The sequence below is a fragment of the Coregonus lavaretus genome (genome assembly GCF_964263955.1).
Source record: "Coregonus lavaretus genome assembly, chromosome: 39".
Classification (NCBI taxonomy): Eukaryota; Metazoa; Chordata; class Actinopteri; order Salmoniformes; family Salmonidae; genus Coregonus; species Coregonus lavaretus.
In genome coordinates this window covers 12,411,340-12,431,257 of record NC_140026.1, presented here as the reverse complement: position 1 = coordinate 12,431,257, position 19,918 = coordinate 12,411,340, and the positions used below count along the sequence as shown (strand labels likewise).

At 44.2% G+C, this 19,918-nt stretch overlaps 1 protein-coding gene across 1 annotated transcript in view; it reads left to right on the top strand.

Moving 5' to 3' along the window:
• The window catches only part of LOC311112866 (uncharacterized protein), a 29,440-nt gene extending 25,716 nt beyond the window's left edge, over positions 1 to 3,724 (top strand). Inside the window, exons 4-7 of the mRNA XM_084156004.1 lie at positions 1,024 to 1,131; positions 1,385 to 1,443; positions 1,601 to 1,645; positions 1,803 to 3,724. Coding sequence (XP_084012130.1) covers positions 1,024 to 1,131; positions 1,385 to 1,443; positions 1,601 to 1,645; positions 1,803 to 1,877 — 287 coding nt within the window. The 3' untranslated portion in view covers positions 1,878 to 3,724. The remainder of the gene's footprint in view (positions 1 to 1,023; positions 1,132 to 1,384; positions 1,444 to 1,600; positions 1,646 to 1,802) is intronic.
• Positions 3,725 to 19,918: the final 16,194 nt, after the last annotated feature.

The window sequence follows — 19,918 nt, the reverse complement described above, 5'->3', positions numbered from 1 at the left end:
CCTTGCGAGGATGTTATGTTGCCTACCCTCACCACCTGGGTTTGGCCCGTCAGGAAGTCCATGATCCAGTTGCAGAGGGAGGTGTTAAGTCCCAGGGTCCCAAGCTTGGTGACGATTTTATGAGGGGACTATGGTGTTGAACGCTGAGCTGTAGTCAATGAACAGTATCGTATCTGAAGATTATGCCTTTGTTAAATGTTTTTCATGACGAAATGGAATGTTGGTTGTTCAGGCCAAAGGGGGGATGTTTTATGATGTTATTTGAAATGTGCCGCTTGGAGGGTGACGCCCGAGGGGAGACTGGTGATTGGCCAGAAGAGGGAGTAGCCCCTCCCTTTGCATTGTTTATAAATAGGGGTTAAACGATGAGACGGCAGAACGGCCATAGCAATCTGGGAGCCGTTCTCCGGACATCGCGAGTCTGTATCTATGCTGTAAATTCATGATTTTAATAAAAGCCTCTAACACGATGCAGCATAGCGAACTCTTTGTTGACGGCAATAATGACCACCATTCATCATATACGACAACAGCATTCTCACATAAGTATTCGTTTTATCTAGGTGGGTGAGGGAAGTGTGGAGTGAAATTGAAATTGCATCATCTATGGATCTATTGGGGCGGTATGCAAATTGGAGTGGGTCTAGTGTGTCTGGAATGATGGTGATGTGTGCCATAACCAGCCTTTCAAAGTACTTCATGATTAAAACCTGGTTGCCTCTGCCAGGAAATTTACCAAAAAATCAACATTTTGCAATGGCCATCTCAGTCTCTGAACCCCATTGAAAACCTGTGGTTTGAATTGAAGAGGGCAGTCCATAGGCACAGACGAAGGATATCAAGGATCTGGAAAGATTCTGTATGGAGGAATGGTCTAAGATCCCTCACAGTGTGTTATCCAATCTCATAAAACATTTGCTTATCTTTACCAAGAGTGTACATCATTTTGGCAGGGACTGTAGTTATCCTGTATGGTCTAATAGCATAACATTGACATGGGTGATATTATTGACTATCTTACAGGGCGGGTGTGGTATAGCATCTGCATCGCAGTGTCAGTGAGTGGCGCAGGGGTGCTGATCCTCATTGTAGCTGTGGCAGTGTATAAGTGCAGGGGCCGCCGTAACACAGGTATGCACAGCATAGGGGTCTCAACTATATAAAGTCACATTTCAGGTGGCTCTGCAAGTATTCTTAAGATGATTATGATGTTGCATAAGCATAATTAGAGGCTTTTTTTAATGTTGGCTTTGGAATATTATGAACATTTGAAAAGGAGAGAGGAGCCTCATAATTGTCTCATTTATTAATTCCTGGTTATGTTTGTGGATATCCTGTTTAGTATCTATCTGATTGGTTGATATTTTGTTATTGTCAAACACAGAATATCAAACTGACAACACAATATATGTGGATGTTATGGGCAACACAACAATTAAAGATGTAAGTATGCATTGCCATTATTATGTATCTGAATGTGTGTAAGCCAATGTATGTGTAGCCTACTGTAATTTCTGATTGCTGTGTATTTTGATGTTTTTGTGCAATGTTCATCCATTGTGTTTATGGGTTTAAGTATCTATTTCTGTTTTTATTCCAGACAAGAGGGACTGTGGATGACCTGGCTGACCCAAGACTGAACAAGGTGAGAGCGAGACATGAATGGTCATACCTGATGTCTTTGAACAAAACATTTAATAAAACAGTCTATGAGTGAATGGCAGACCATGTAGTCTACATTGGAAATTGTCTACCTTTCATGATGCTGAAACAGTTTCTTCTTGGTTGTCTGTCACATTTAGCCGCAGACTCTGTATGACACGATCAAACTTGGACGCCCAAAAGCGCCGTCTTCTGCCAACCAGAAAGTACTGTGAGCTGAGCAGGATGTGGTCATGGGATGGGCCTTATATCTCTGCATCATCTGCACCCTTGGCTACATTCTGTAGATAGATGTTAATGTTCAATTTTATCACGACCTGCACATTTATGAAATAGTTTTGCTTATTTTTTTCTTGATTGCAATCTTCTCCCTTTGTTGTTCCTCATATATACAGTACCTTCAGAAAGTATTCACACCCCTTTAATTTTTCCACATTTTGTTGTGTTACAACCTGAATTTAAAATTGATTTTGTCACTGATCTACACCATAATGTCAAAAGTGGAATTTAGTTTTTAGACATTTTTTCAAATTAATAATAAATGAAAAGCTGAAATGTCTTGAGTCAATAAGTATTCAACCCCTTTGTAATGGGAAGCCTTAAGTTCAGGACACAAAAATGTGCTTAACAAATCACATATTAAGTTGCATGGATTCTGTGTTCAATAATAGTGGTTAACAGGATTTTTTAAATGACTACGTCATCTCTGTACCCCACACATACTGTACAATTATCTGTAAGGTCCCTCAATCGAGTAGTGAATTTCAAGCACAGATTCAATCACATAGACCAAGGAGGTTTTTCAAAGCCTCGCAAATAAGGGCACTGATTGGTAGATGTGAAAAAAATAAGCTAAATATCCCTTTGAGCAAGTTATTAATTAGGCTTTGGATGGTGTATAAATACACCCAGTAACTACAAAGACACAGGTGTCCTTCCTAACTCAGTTGCCAGAGAGGAAGGAAATTGCTCAGGGATTTCACCATGCCGGTGGTGATTTTAAAACTCTTACAGAGTTTAATGGTTGTGATATGAGAGAACTGAGGATGGATTGACAACATTGTAGTTATTCCACAATACTAACCTAAATGACAAAGTGAAAAAAGGAAGCCTGTACAGAATACAAATATTCCAAAACATGCATCCAGTTTGCAACATGGAACTTAAGTAAGCAATACTACAAAACATTTAGCAAATACATTTTTGTCCTGAATACAAAGCATTATGTTTGGGGAAAATCCAACACAACACTTCTTTGAGTACCATTCTTCATATTTTCAAGCATGGTGGTGGCTGCATCATGTTATGGGTATGCTTGTCATCAGCAAGGAGTTTGTTAGGATACAAATAAATGGAATACAGCTAAGCACAGGCAAAAGCCTATAAGAAAACCTGGTTCAGTCTGCTTTCCCACAGACACTGGGAGACAAATTCACCTAAAACACAAGGCCAAATCTACACTGGAGTTGCTTACCAAGACAACATTGAATGTTCCTGAGTGACCTAGTTACAGTTTTGACTTAAATTGGCTTGAAAACCTATGGCAAGACATAAAAATGGCTGTCTAGCAATGATCAACAGCCAAGTTGACAGAGCTTGAAGAATTTTAAAAATAAAAAGGGCAAATATTGTACAATTCAGGTGTGCAAAGATCTTAGAGACTTACCCAAAAAGACTCACAGCTGTAATCATTGCCAAAGGTGTTTCTAACATGTATTGACTCAGGGGGATGAATACTTATCTAATCAAGATACTGTATATCAGTGTTTTATTTTCATTAATTTGTAATAAATGTTAGAATTTTTCTAACACTTCGACATTACAGAGTATTTTGTGTAGATCGTTTACCAAAAATTTGAAATAAATCCATATTAATCCCACTTTGTAACACAACAAAATCTGGAAAAAAGTAAAGGGTGTGAATATCTTTTATTTTCAAAAGATTCAGGATTAACTTACTTTTTGATTTAGTTATAGTGTATTCTATTGTTGCATTGACTGTTTATATTAGTGTAATAACAACTAATTTATGTCCAAAAATATATTCTGAAAGAGTAGTGCTGATTCTGTGCAACTGCCACTATGGGGGGGGGGGGGGGGGGGGGGGGGGGGGGCATTGCCTACCTAAATGTAATATTCAAGCAACAGTTGAATAAAGTTATATGTTACTCATAATTCATTATCTTATCATCAATATTGATCTAAATATTTTTTGTAAATCATTTCCAAATGAATTCATGGGTTAAAATTACAGATGATACAATCCTGGCCAGACCAGCAAATGCGCATTTAATAAAGTTAGATCAAAGCTAAATCAATTTGTGCAAGATCACATGGTGATAGTATTGTACATAACAGAATCAAATATAATAAACAATATAATGTTACAGTAAAACAAAAAAATAAACAAATGTTTCTTGTGAGATTTTAGGATGCACGTGCCACTAGGCAAAATATGTCCTTTGATTGAAACAAAACAAAGGTATTGTCACGATCGTCTTGACGAGAAGTAGACCAAGGCGCAGCGTGCGATACCAACATGACTTTAATAGGTAAAGTACACGAAACAAAACAAAACACGATCGTAAAGTCCACAGTGACAATGACTGACAAGGAACAAAAACCCACAACCCCAAGGTGAAAACACACAGTTTAAATATGGCTCCCAATCAGAGATAACGAGCCAACAGCTGACACTCGTTACCTCCGATTGGGAGTCAATTGACCAAACAAGGAACACACAACCAAATAGACAACCCAACCAAACAGAACACAACGAAACGAACACACCCTGACTCAACATACAAAGTCCCGGAGCCAGAGCGTGACAGTACCCCCCCCCCCTAAAGGCGCGGACTGCGACCGCGCCTCAAAAACCCCAAACAGGGGAGGGCTGGGTGGGCATACTCCTCGGAGGCGGCTCCGGCTCCGGGCTTGACCACCACCCTTCTTCAACCCCCCCGTAGCGCCCCCGGTCCGATCTGACCCAGCTGGTAGGATCTGGACTGACGACGCGCACCCCTGGCTTGGCGCGTGAGGCAGGAACGGACCGGACCTGGCTGACGATACGCACCCTCGGCTTGATGCGTGGAGCCGGAACGGACCTCACCAGGCTGACGACTCGCATCCCTGGCTTGGTGCGAGTAGCAGGAGTGGGCTGGATCAGGCTGACGGCTCGCACCCTTGGCTTGGTGCGAGTAGCAGGGACGAGCTGAACCAGGCTGACGACTCGCACCCTTGGCTTGATGCGAGTAGCAGGAACGGGCTGGACCAGGCTGACGACTCGTACCCCTGGCTTGGTGCGAGTAGCAGGAACGGGCTGGACCAGGCCGATGACTCGCACCCCTGGCTTGGTGCGAGTAGCAGGAACAGGCTGGACCAGGCTGACGACTCGCACCCTTGTCTTGGTGCGAGTAGCAGGAACGGGCTGGACCAGGCTGGCGACTCGCACCCCTGGTTTGGTGCGAGTGGCAGGAACAGGCCGGGCTGGGCTGGCGACGCACACCGTAGGCTTTGTGCGTTGAGCAGGAACAGGCCGGGCTGGGCTGGCGACGCACACCGTAGGCTTTGTGCGTTGAGCAGGAACAGGCCGGGCTGGGCTGGCGACGCACACCGTAGGTTTTGTGCGTGGAGCAGGAACAGGCCGGACTGGGCTGGCGACGCACACCGTAGGCTTTGTGCGTTGAGCAGGAACAGGCCGGGCTGGGCTGGAGACGCACACCGTAGGTTTTGTGCGTTGAGCAGGAACAGGCCGGGCTGGGCTGGCGACGCACACCGTAGGCTTTGTGCGTTGAGCAGGAACAGGCCGGGCTGGGCTGGCGACGCACACCCTAGGCTTTGTGCGTGGAGCAGGAACAGGCCTCACCGGACTGGCGACGCACACCGTAGGCTTTGTGCGTTGAGCAGGAACAGGCCGGGCTGGGCTGGCGACGCACACCGTAGGCTTTGTGCGTTGAGCAGGAACAGGCCGGGCTGGGCTGGCGACGCACACCGTAGGTTTTGTGCGTGGAGCAGGAACAGGCCGGGCTGGGCTGGCGACGCACACCGTAGGCTTTGTGCGTTGAGCAGGAACAGGCCGGGCTGGGCTGGCGACGCACACCGTAGGTTTTGTGCGTGGAGCAGGAACAGGCCGGGCTGGGCTGGCGATGCACACCCTAGGCTTTGTGCGTGGAGCAGGAACAGGCCTCACCGGACTGGCGACGCACACCGTAGGCTTCGTACGTGGAGCAGGAACAGGCCGGGCTGGGCTGGCGACGCACACCGTAGGCTTCGTACGTGGAGCAGGAACAGGCCGGGCTGGGCTGGCGACGCACACCGTAGGTTTCGTACGTGGAGCAGGAACAGGCCGCACTGGACTGTGGAGACGGATAGGAGACCTGGAATGAAGAGCGGCTGAATGCCTACCTGCACACACTCTGTGTGAGGCATCCGCACAGGACGTACAGGGCTGTGTACCCGTACCGACATGACAGCACGTGATACTGGAGCAGGATATCCGGGACCGCGGAGAGGCATAGGAGACCACGAGCGTTGAGCCGGCACACTCCGTCCTGGCTGCATACCCCCCTTCGCACGACACGTGCGGGGTGCTCGCACAGGACGTACAGGACTGTGCCGGACCACTCGTGGCACCGTACGCTGCTCCGCATACCGCGGAACCTGCCCCGTCCCATGCTGCCATGCCTGAGTACGGGAAGTTGGTTCCGCTCTCCATCCCGGCCTCGCCAACCTGCCTTCTGGCCCCCAAAACCCGGTGGCCTCCTCTCCAAAATGCCCTGTGGCAGCCTCCTGCTGCCCAGCCGCCCAAGCCATGTGCCCCCCCAAAAATTTTTTTTGGGGTTGCCTCTCTTCCATCCGACGATGGCCCTGCAGATGCCGTTGCTCCTCTCCATCCTGGGTCTCCCCCTTCATCGCCCTCCGGTACCGGACGGCCTCCTCCTCGGTAATCTGCCCCCAACCGAGGAGGACATCCACCAGAGTCACCTCCTGCCTGTGTTCCTGGACACGCTGCTTGGTCCTTTGGTGGTGGGTTTTTCTGTCACGATCGTCTTGACGAGAAGTAGACCAAGGCGCAGCGTGCGATACGAACATGACTTTAATAGGTAAAGTACACGAAACAAAACAAAACACGATCGTAAAGTCCACAGTGACAATGACTGACAAGGAACAAAAACCCACAACCCCAAGGTGAAAACACACAGTTTAAATATGGCTCCCAATCAGAGATAACGAGCCGACAGCTGACACTCGTTACCTCCGATTGGGAGTCAATTGACCAAACAAGGAACACACAACCAAATAGACAACCCAACCAAACAGAACACAACGAAACGAACACACCCTGACTCAACATACAAAGTCCCGGAGCCAGAGCGTGACAGGTATGCTACAGTTTAACACCATATTGTCTAGAATTTGCTTACTGTACATAATTCGAAACAACCCTGTACATAACTAAGAAGATTTAAATGAAACTGATTGAGATGAAATGGTTGGCATGCAGTATTACCAGTAAAACTACAGATCCGCAGCCTCTGCCTTTTCATTTGATATTGTCTTTTTTCCAGGGTTCAAATCATTTAGGATGGGTGACTGAATACAAACAATGAATCTTGAAGAATATAACATAATTGCTTCATGAGCTTAGTTCAACTGCTATATCCTATTAGCTGAGACACATCGTTTTCAAACTGACTTTTTAGGGAAGGGTGTGTCTGATGCACGCAAGCACACAAACAAAAACACACAACATATATTCAGGTGTAGCTCAGTTGGTAGAGCATGGCGTTTGCAACGCCAGGGTTGTGGGTTCGATTCCCACGGGGGGCCAGTATGATAAATGTATGCACTCACTAACTGTAAGTCGCTCTGGATAAGAGCATCTTCTAAATGTATAAAAAAAGTAAATATTATTTATTGAATCATGGTTTAATTGTATAACAGCTTAAATAAATTATTTTGTGTAATGATGATGGATCTTATCTGCAGTTACAGCAATTGTATCTGCTTTGTATTGTGTATTGAATTATTTACTCCTGAGTGGCGCAGTGGTCTAAGGCACCGCATCGCAGTTCTAACTGTGCCACTAGATCCTGGTTCGAATCCAGGCTCTGTCGCAGCCGGCCGCGACCGGGAGACTCATGGGCGGCGCATAATTGGCCCAGCGTCGTCCGGTGTAGGGGAGGGAATGGCCGGCAGGGATGTAGCTCAGTTGATAGAGCGTGGTGTTTGCAATGCCAGGGTTGTGGGTTCGATTCCCACGGGGGGCCAGTATAAAAAAATATGTATTCACTAACTGTAAGTCGCTCTGGATACGAGTGTCTGCTAAATGACTAAAATGTAAATGTATTGTCTGTTGTAAATGTATTGTCTTTGATTAATTATTTCTGTCATTCAGATGATAGTGTGATGGACATTTTTAATGTTAGTGCTTTTCTATTCTATACATTTCTATGTTCTATTCATATGCTGTTCTAATAACCAATTTCTGTGTTCATGCAAGTGACTGATTGGATGAATCCTCACTTTTTAGGATCTGCAATTTGGCAGTACGCCCAGACCTTGTTTTGAGAACGAAAGATATCTCCGTTTCAAGGTCTCAGCTTAGAGAGAAGAAGCCTCGTGAGGTGTTGGTCTGTTACATGTTATGAACCAGTATTTGTCGGTCACATGAATTAAACAAAACGGTAATGATTAATTAATTATGCTAAATCATGCAAATATAACTTGTCTGTGCATAGCCATATATAATGACCGGGACCAGGAGACCCATGGGGCGGCGCACAATTGGCCCAGCGTCGTCCAGGGTAGGGGAGGGAATGGCCGGCAGGGATGTAGTTCAGTTGGTAGAGCATGGCGTTTGCAATGCCAGGGTTGTGGGTTCGATTCCCACGGGGGGACAGTATAAAAAAATAAAATAATGTATGTACTCACTAACTGTAAGTCGCTCTGGATAAGAGCATCTGCTAAATGACTAAAATGAAATTAAATGAAATAATACAATTACTGGGACTGCCCCAGCAGAGCTCCTGATTGACATATGTAGTATAGTGCATTGAGTTGGTTGGAACCTCTCCAGTGCGCTGACAATAAACAATGATTAATTTAAGATTGACTTAGAGTGTCCCAGTGTAAGAATTTCCACAACAATTTGGCGTCAATGAACAGGATGATTGATTCTGCCTGCGGAGCTTTCCAGTGGGGGTCTGCGAGGAAAACCGGTGGCGCATTTTATGAAGCGTGAGGGAAATTCCAGTCTGACCAAAAGACGACGAGACCCGTCCAGACCCTTACTGTGAGCTGCCCAGGTGGAGACACATCATCCGTGAACAATTGAGGGACGGGAACTGATTTCAGTAGATCAATTTAAATTAATCTGTATAAAATAATATTTTAAAATAGTTAAAGAATGAAATCAAGGCGAGTAACACATAAAAAGGTACCCATAGTCTTATATAGAGAAGATTATTCACTAGTTTTATGAGAAAACTAGAGCGAGGGCGTAACGGTACCATGGAAAGCCTCGCTGACAGCTGTCTGTAGGCATTTATAAGAAACTACGTCTACGTGGTCTACAGCCACTACAAAATAACACAAGGTATTTTTGAATATGGGGTGTTATTTATATGTATAGCAAGTAGCGGCAAGAGAATCGTTGACGATGCACGTGGGGTAATGAGGAGATTACCGAGTGTGTTGGGAATAGTACTAAGTTGTGTGATTGTGAGATATGACATATTAAGCTGATTGAAATGTGGATTGAAATGTGGACATTAAACTGATTTGAATTTGGATAACATTGAAATATGGATAAGAAGCTGATTGAAATGTGGATAATAAGATAAAAAATTAGCTATAAATTACTGAGTGAATGAGAGCTGTCAGGGGACTAGCTCACGTGTGAAAGAGGTGAATGAATACCCAACCAGTTCAGTATGAGCTGAGTTTTTCGATCTGTAACGTTATCTAGGGTTCTGTCCACCAACGCCGTTGGATCTACAGGTAGAAGATAACATGTCTCAGAAATCTCATATGTAACATGTCTCGATTAATAACGAGATAATGTCTCATTACTAGCGAGGATAACATGTCTCTGAGGATAACATGACTCATCAGTGAGTTTGATGTATAAAGTTATTATGTGTGTGGAGATATGAAAGAAGGGAGTATTATTCCTGAATATGCTGTTAAATAGAACAACTAGTGTAAATATCTAAACCCCTGTATAAATAGAACAATAGTCTAAAATAGAAATTTGTGATGTAACACAAATGTATAATGGGTTACTAGAGATAAAGTAACATAATATTTGTATAATGGGTTATTATGAAGATCTGATGAAGTAAGAATATAAAAATAATAATATACAACTTACACACCCACACGCACAAGTACGTAAGTGGTGGAGTGGCTCCTTTTTATTGATCATTTTAGGTATGATACGGTTAAAGCATTGTACGGGACTTGACTTACCCCTAACCAATAGAACTACCGTTGAAGTCGGAAGTTTACGTACACCTTAGGCAAAAACATTTAAACTCCGTTTTTCACAATTCCTGACATTTAATCCTAGTAAATATTCCCTGTCTTAGGTCAGTTGGGATCACCACTTTATTTTAAGAATGTGAAATGTCCGAATAATAGTAGAGAGAATTATTTATTTCAGCTTGTATTTCTTTCATCACATTCCCAGTGGGTCAGAAGTTTACATACAGTCAATTAGTATTTGGTAGCATTGCCTTTAAATTGTTTAACTTGGGTCAAACGTTTCGGGTAGCCTTCCACAAGCTTCCCACAATAAGTTGGGTGAATTTTGGCCCATTCCTCCTGACAGAGCTGGTGTAACTGAGTCAGGTTTGTAGGCCTCCTTGCTCGCACACGCTTTTTCACTTCTGCCCACAAATGTTCTATAGGATTGAGGTCAGGGCTTTGTGATGGCCACTCCAATACCTTGACTTTGTTGTCCTTAAGCCATTTTGCCACAACTTTGGAAGTATGCTTGGGGTCATTGTCCATTTGGAAGAACATTTGCGACCAAGCTTTAACTTCCTGACTGATGTCTTGAGATGTCCTCATGATGCCATCTATTTTGTGAAGTGCACCAGTCCCTCCTGCAGCAAATCACCCCCACAGTATGATCCTGCCACCCCCGTGCTTCACGGTTGTGATGGTGTTCTTCGGCTTGCAAGCAGCCCCCTTTTTCCTCCAAACATAACGATGGTCATTATGGCCAAACAGTTCTATTTTTGTTTCATCAGACCAGAGGACATGTTTCCAAAAAGTATGATCTATTCCCCATGTGCAGTTGCAAACTGTAGTCTGGCTTTTTTATGGCGGTTTTGGAGCAGTGGCTTCTTCCTTGCTGTGCGGCCTTTCAGGTTATGTCAATATAGGACTTGTTTTACTGTGGATATAGATACTTTTGTACCTGTTTCCTCCAGCATCTTCACAAGGTCCTTTGCTGTTGTTCTGGGATTGATTTGCACTTTTCACACCAAAGTACGTTCATCTCTAGGAGACAGAACGCGTCTCCTTCCTGAGCTGTATGATGGCTGCATGGTCCCATGGTGTTTATACTTGCATACTATTGTTTGTACAGATGAACGTGGTACCTTCAGGCATTTGGAAATTGCTCCCAAGGATGAACCAGACTTGTGGAAGTCTACAATTTTTTTTCTGAGGTCTTGGCTGATTTCTTTTGATTGTTCCATGATGTCAAGCAAAGAGGCACTGAGATTGAAGGTAGGCCTTGAAATACATCCACAGGTACACCTGCAATTGACTCGAATGATGTCAATTAGCCTATCAGAAGCTTCTAAAGCCATGACATCATTTTCTGGAATTTTCCAAGCTGTTTAAAGACACAGTCAACTTAGTGTATGTAAACTTCTGACCCACTGGAATTGTGAACAGCGCCGGAAGAAGATGGCTGCCGTTTTACAGCCCTCTAACCAATTGTACTATTATGTGTGTTTTTCCGCGTTATTTGTAATTTATTTTGTACATAATGTTTCTGCCATCGTCTCTTATAACCAAAGAGAGCTTCTGGATATCAGGACAGCGATTACTCACCTGGTATTGGACGAAGACTTTTTCTTCAACGAGGCGTTCGCGAAGGATATTCTACAGACTCCCGACAAGGCCCAGATCCCCGTCATTCGCGTGAGGAAGAGACGGAGATATCGTGGACGCAGATCCGGGTGCCTTGTAAGGATCCGACGGCGAACGAGTAAACTGCCTCTCCCATCAATCCTATTAGCCAACGTTCAAGCTTTGGAGAATAAAATGGCCGATTTAAGATTACGGTTATCCTACCAACGGGACATTAAAAACTGTAATATCTTATGTTTCACGGAGTCGTGGCTGAACGACAACAATGACAACATTCAGCTAGCAGGCTATACGCTACATCGGCAGGACAGAACGGCAGACTCGGGTAAGACGAGGGGCGGCGGTCTGTGTATATTTGTAAACAACAGCTGGTGCACAAAATCAAATACTAAGGAAGTCTCAAGGTTTTGCTCGCCTGAGGTAGAGTATCTTATGATAAGCTGTAGACCACACTATTTACCAAGAGAGTTTTCATCTATATTTTTCATAGCTGTCTATTTACCACCACAAACCAATGCTGGCATTAAGATTGCACTGAATGAGTTGTACAAGGCCATTAATCAACAGGAAAACGCTCATCCAGATGCAGCGCTCCTAGTAGCCGGGGACATTAATGCAGGGAAACTTAAATCCATTCTACCTCATTTCTACCAGCATGTTAAATGTGCAACCAGAGGGGAAAAAACTCTAGACCACCTTTACTCCACACACACAGACGCATACAAAGCTCTCCCTCGCCCTCCATTTGGCAAATTTGACCATAACTCTATCCTCCTGATTCCTGCTTATAAGCAAAAACTGAAGCAGGAAGCACCAGTGATTCGGCTAATAAAAAAGTGGTCAGATGACGCAGATGCTAAGCTACAGGACTGTTTTGCTAGCAGAGACTGGAACATGTTCCGGGATTCTGCAGACAGCATTGAGGAGTACACCACATCAGTCACTGGCTTCATTAATAAGTGCATCGATGATGTCGTCCCCACAGTGACCGTACGTACATACCCCAACCAGAAGCCATGGATTACAGGAAACATCCGCACTGAGCTAAAGGGTAGAGCTGCCGCTTTCAAGGAACGGGACTCTAACCCGGACGCTTATAAGAAATCCCGCTATGACCTCCGACGAACCATCAAACAGGCAAAGAGTCAATACAGGTCTAAGATTGAATCATACTACACTGGCTCTGACGCTCGTCGGATGTGGCAGGGCTTGAAAACTATTACAGACTACAAAGGGAAGCACAGCCGCGAGCTGCCCAGTGACACAAGCCTACCAGACGAGCTAAACCACTTCTATGCTCGCTTCGAGGCAAGCAACACTGAAGCATGCATGAGAGCACCAGCTGTTCCGGACGACTATGTGATCACGCTCTCCGTAGCCGATGTGAGTAAGACTTTTAAGCAGGTCAACATTCACAAGGCCGCAGGGCCAGACGGATTACCAGGACGTGTACTCCAAGCATGTGCTGACCAACTGGCAAGTGTCTTCACTGACATTTTCAACATGTCCCTGACTGAGTCTGTAATACCAACATGTTTCAAGCAGACCACCATAGTCCCTGTGCCCAAGAACTCTAAGATAACCTGCCTAAATGACTACCGACCCGTAGCACTGACGTCTGTAGCCATGAAGTGCTTTGAAAGACTGGTCATGGCTCACATCAACAGCATAATCCCAGAAACCCTAGACCCACTCCAATTTGCATACCGCCCCAACAGATCCACAGATGATGCAATCTCTATCGCACTCCACACTGCCCTTTCCCACCTGGACAAGAGGAACACCTACGTGAGAATGCTATTCATTGACTACAGCTCAGCATTCAACACCATAGTGCCCTCAAAGCTCATCACTAAGCTAAGGATCCTGGGACTAAATCCCTCCCTCTGCAACTGGATCCTGGACTTCCTGACGGGCCGCCCCCAGGTGGTAAGGGTAGGTAACAACACATCTGCCACACTGATCCTCAACACGGGGGCCCCTCAGGGGTGCGTGCTCAGTCCCCTCCTGTACTCTCTGTTCACCCATGACTGCATGGCCAGGCACGACTCCAACACCATCATTAAGTTTGCCGACGACACAACAGTGGTAGGCCTGATCACCGACAACGATGAGACAGCCTATAGGGAGGAGGTCAGAGATCTGGCCGTGTGGTGCCAGGACAACAACCTCTCCCTCAACGTGACCAAGACAAAGGAGATGATTGTGGACTACAGGAAAAAAAAGAGGACTGAGCACGCCCCCATTCTCATCGACGGGGCTGTAGTGGAACAGGTTGAGAGCTTCAAGTTCCTTGGTGTCCACATCACCAACGAACTATCATGGTCCAAACACACCAAGACAGTCGTGAAGAGGGCACGACAAAGCCTATTCCCCCTCAGGAGACTAAAAAGATTTGGCATGGGTCCTCAGATCCTCAAAAAATTATACAGCTGCACCATCGAGAGCATCCTGACTGGTTGCATCACCGCCTGGTATGGCAACTGCTTGGCCTCTGACCGCAAGGCACTACAGAGGGTAGTGCGTACGGCCCAGTACATCACTGGGGCAAAGCTCCCTGCCATCCAGGACCTCTATACCAGGCGGTGTCAGAGGAAGGCCCTCAAAATTGTCAAAGACTCCAGTCACCCTAGTCATAGACTGTTCTCTCTGCTACCGCACGGCAAGCGGTACCGGAGTGCCAAGTCTAGGTCCAAAAGACTTCCCAACAGCTTCTACCCCCAAGCCATAAGACTCCTGAACAGCTAATCATGGCTACCCGGACTATTTGCACTGCCCCCCCACCCCATCCTTTTTACGCTGCTGCTACTCTGTTAAGTATTTATGCATAGTCACTTTAACTCTACCCACATGTACATATTACCTCAACTACCTCAACTAGCCGGTGCCCCCGCACATTGACTATGCAACGGTACCCCCCTGTATATATAGCCTCCCTACTGTCACTTTATTCTATTGTATATATAGCCTCCCTACTGTCACTTTATTTTACTTCTGCTCTTTTTTTCTCAACACTTTTTTGTTGTTGTTTTATTCTTACTTTTTTGTTTAAAATAAATGCACTGTTGGTTAAGGGCTGTAAGTAAGCATTTCACTGTAATGTCTGCACCTGTTGTATTCGGCGCATGTGACCAATACAATTGGATTTGATTTGATTTGATTTGATACAGTGAATTATAAGTGAAATAATCTGTCTGCAAACAATTGTTGGAAAAATTACTTGTGTCATGCACAAAGTAGATGTCCTAACCAACTTGCCAAAACTATAGTTTGTTAACAAGACATTTGTGGAGTGGTTGAAAAACAAGTTTTAATGACTCCAACCTAAGTGTATGTAAACTTCTGACTTCAACTGTATATATAGTGGTCCCTTCATGGCTCATTTGAGAAAAATAAGGTTAAAACATTGTACCCCTAACCAATAAAAATGTAAACGCTTAGAAGTTTTCCTCCACCCTGGTAATACATTTTGAAATAAGCCCATACCCTGTTACATAGAACCAATGATTTTCTGCATTCACCTACTCAACCGTTTAACGTGCTAGGTAGAGACTTATTATGGATAGAGCATTCATCTACTGGGGACTGATAGACAGTGCAACCCAGTTAATACATATTGATCCCTCCAAAGCATTACATATGAATCTTAAAATAATAGACATTTACTAAATATTGAAGCAGAAAGTGAATATCAAACAGAGATTGGTAATAAAAATATAGAGTAACTTTTTTGAAGGTATACTAAAATGAAAACAATGCCTTCCAATATGGGGAAAGTTATCATGTTTGTTTTATTTTGTTTTAAACCTTGCAATAGGGGAAAAAGCAGAATGTTGTTTGAGAGTGATCCGTCTGTATTAGGAGTAGTAGATTGAGAAGGTCTTCCTATTGGGAAGAAGGGAGTCCTAGTTGAAGGAAACCGATATGGAGACTAGTGAAAGTAACAAAGTGAATGGTAATTTGCTTTCAGATAGCATTCTAATAATGCAATATCTTAGTAATTTGAAGAAGTAAGACAGAGGGATTGAACATTGAGACTGATATTAAATTAGAGGCTGCTCACTCTTCAAGGCCTGGTCCACTGCTCTCATGTTTAAGTCATCTGTTGTTTGTGATTTAAGATAAGCTTCCTGTAGAACAATAGATAACCGCCAGTACACTCTGAACTCAAACAGGCTGTGAGAGACACAGTTGGGAAATTAGGGACAATTTGTACAGAATTGTATGTCAATGCAACAGGTCAAAAAGATTAAGAGTACAAGAGAGTTGTTTACTTTAGAAGGTGCCCAATTCAGCTTTACAGGACACCGTCTCATCTGATATATCTGAAGTATAAATGTGTCTGAAGTATAATTCTGTATAGGCATGGGTTTATTAATACTTCCTGCCCGAGATGCACTAAACTCGATTAATGATTAAGAATTTTTAGGACTGATTAAAATGTGGCATAGTGAAAACTAAGTACTTTCTTCCAGGACTGATGGAATGTCCGCTACCAAGTTATTTTTAATGTTTATCAATGATTCTGTATCTCTCCATTTGAAAGGCTTCCTGAGGCAGTTGCCTTAGGAGAGCAGTTAAAAGTACCCGGATCCAGCTGTTAAGGGACCTCCCAAATTAAGCAAGGCCTGGCCATTTTGTTTGTGTTTACCCTACGGTTTTTGCTACACATACGCCAGCACCCACACACAACCCACCTGTTAATGTATATTTGTTAGTGGTTAATACTCTGATTTAGAAGTGTGGGGTCTTTTTATTTTTGTTTTAGTGGGTTTTTCACAGGTTAGAAAGGATGCTGTACACAAAGGAAAGTTTATATTGTCAGAGTTTTGGGTGCACACATGTAATTTCTCTTGATTAGAAGAAATTTACTGAAAAACCCAATGTAAATAATGTCTGAGGTACAGGAAAACAAACACTCACTTAATAGGGCTGACTGACCTCTGACCTTTGTTCTGACATCCTGGTGAGGCCTGATCACCCTCACTAGAAAGACAGGAGACATTGTTTTTGTAATGGGCTATGCAAGCACAAATAATTAAGAAGAAGTTTATAATTTATCAATAGTCCTATGTGTGATTCGGACCACGAGAAGGACAGAGAGAGAGAGCGCTTATGGGATACAATTATTTCAAGAGTTCTTAGTAATTCTAATTTGATTTATTCTAATTTGTTTATTTTTTATTTAGCAGGCAGTGTTGTTGTTTGGTTTTTTCGGACGCATGAATCCCGATGTGAGTCATGTGTCCAAAGGGGGAATTACCAGTCCCCTGGGGCCCTTCAGTAAATATGCTAATTAATTGTATTCACATGCCTGCCTGTAAAAGGAAAAAATATATGTTGTTAATGGTTGACAGTTACTACAAATGGATTGAAGTTTTCCCCACCTCTAGTTTTATATGAATTTGTATTGCTGTTGTGTCGTTTGTTTTTGTCTTGCAGATTGGGTCTGCTGGATGGTCGAAATTTCTCCCTAAGGATTATCCCTCTAACTCCCTGAACTGTAACTCTGCAGTGAGATCGCCAATATGATAGGGTAGTATAAGCCAATTTGGAGAGGGAAAAAACTGCTTTCAACTGTGTGTTGTTATTCTCTTTGACATTTGTTTTAGAAATCTGGATTTCCTGAATCAGGTAGTAGTAATAATTTGTCATAAAATAAATCATTTGTCTGGATTTCCTGAATCAGAAATGCCCTAAACTAAACTGTAGCTCAGTTGATAGAGCATGGCGTTTGCAACGCCAGGGTTGTGGGTTCAATTCCCACGGGGGGCCAGTATAAAAAAATATGTATTCACTAACTGTAAGTCGCTCTGGATAAGAGCGTCAGCTAAATGACTAAAATGTAAATGTTCTGGTCTGTCCTCTCTCTAAGTTATGGTGAAGGTGACCACAGATGGTATCTAGATGCATGAAGGGATAATTCGGCCCGAAAACAGTGTGAACCTCAACCTCCCTGAACCGGTTGAAGCAATGGCAAAAATGGCTTTTAGTATTGTCCTTCACCACTTCTACCGTGATACCTGAGTCTGAGCCAGCAACCTGTACACAGCATCCAGTCGAAGCTATCAACTGCCTTTTCTCTCAGAGTGCGACATGAGTCCATGTGGAGTGAGCATGGAGAGAGATCCCATCCAAGCTGCTGGTGTACTGGTAGGAAAATGGCCAAAGACATAATGGACTGAAAGGACAGTGGTGGCTCAGGTGAGATACATTATCAAGGGCCATCCACTTTGAACATGTGCCAGTAAAAGGACGAACTGAAACACTACCTGAAGAAGAACATGAAGAAACGGCAGGAAAGGAAGAATGAGTGCCGTGAAGGAGGGGGGGTGGTCAACCATGCCCGTAAATGATTTAGGCTTATCCAAAATTGTTTATTTGGGGTAGAATTAGAGGGAGCATACTTAAATTCACACAGGACTCCAGATAAGACAGGAGAATAACACCAGCTATAACAGACTGACCCTAGCCCCCCGGCACAGAGAGTATTGCAGCATAGATACTGGAGGCTGAGACGGGGGGGTCGGGAGACACTGTGGCCCTGTCCAACGCTATCCCCGGACAGGGCCAAACAGGCAGGATATAACCCCACCCACTTTGCCAAAGCACAGCCCCCACACCACCAGAGGGATATCAACAGACCACCAACCTACTACCCTGAGACAAGGCTGAGTATAGCACATGAAGATCTCCTCCCTGCACGAGCCCGAGGGGGCGACAAACCGGACAGGAAGATCACGTCAGTGACTGAACCCACTCAAGTGACGCACCCCTCCTAGGGACGGCATGGAAAGCACCAGTAAGCCAGTGACTCAGCCCCTGCAATAGAGTCAGAGGCAGATAATCCCAATGGAGAGACGGGAGCTGGCCAGGCAGAGACAGCAAGGGTGGTTCGTCGCTCCAGTGCCTTTCCGTTCACCTTCACACCCCTGGGCCACACCACACTCAATCATAGGATCTACTGAAGAGATGAGTCTTCAGTAAAGACTTAAAGGTCGAGACCAAGTCTGCGTCTCTCACATAGATATGCAGACCATTCCATAAACATGTAGCTCTATAGGAGAAAGCCCTGCCTCTAGCTGTTTGCTTAGAAATTCTAGGGACAATAAGGAGGCCTGAGTCTTGTGACCGTAGCATACGTGTAGGTATGTACGGCAGGACCAAATCAGAGAGATAGGTAGGAGCAAGCCCATGTAATACTTTGTAGGTTAGCAGTAAAACCTTAAAATCAGCCCTAGCCTTAACAGGAAGCCAGAGGCTAGCACTGGAGTAACATGATCAGATTTGTTGGTTCTAGTCAAGATTCTAGCAGCCGTGTTTAGCACTAGCTGAAGTTTATTTAGTGCTTTATCCGGGTAGCCGGAGAGTAGAGCATTGCAGTAGTCTAATCTAGAAGTGACAAAAGCATGGATGGACAAAAGTTTTTGGACAAAAAGTTTCAGATTCAGATGTTACAAAGATGGAAAAAAGCTGTCCCTGAAATATTCTTCAAAAGAGAGCTCAGGGTCCAGAGTAACGCCGAGGTCCTTCACAGTTTTTTTTAAACGACTGTACAACCATCAAGATTGATTGTCAGATCGAACAGAAGATCTCTTTGTTTCTTGGGACCTAGAACTAGCATCTCTGTTTTGTCCGAGTTTTAAGGTTTTAAAAAATCCGCCATCCACTTCCTTATGTCTTAAACATAGGATTCCAGGGTAGGCAATTTTGGGCCTTCACCATGTTTAATCTAAATATATAATATGATATAATATAATATGCCATTTAGCAGACCCTTTTATCCAAAGCGACTCACAGTCAAGTGTGCATACATTTTTACGTTTGGGTGGTCCCGGGGATCGAACCCACTACCCTGGCGTTACAAGCGCCATGCTCTACCAATTGAGCTACAGAGGACCATATACAGCTGTGTGTCATCCGCATAGCAATGAAAGTTAACATTGTGTTTCCGAATGACATCACCAAGAGGTAAAATATATAGTGAAAACAATAGAGGTCCTAAAACAGAACCTTGAGGAACACCGAAACGTACAATTGATTTGACAGAGGACAAACCATCCACAGAGACAAACTGATATCTTTCTGACAGATAAGATCTAAACCAGGCAAGAACTTGTCCGTGTAGACCAAATAAGGTTTCCAA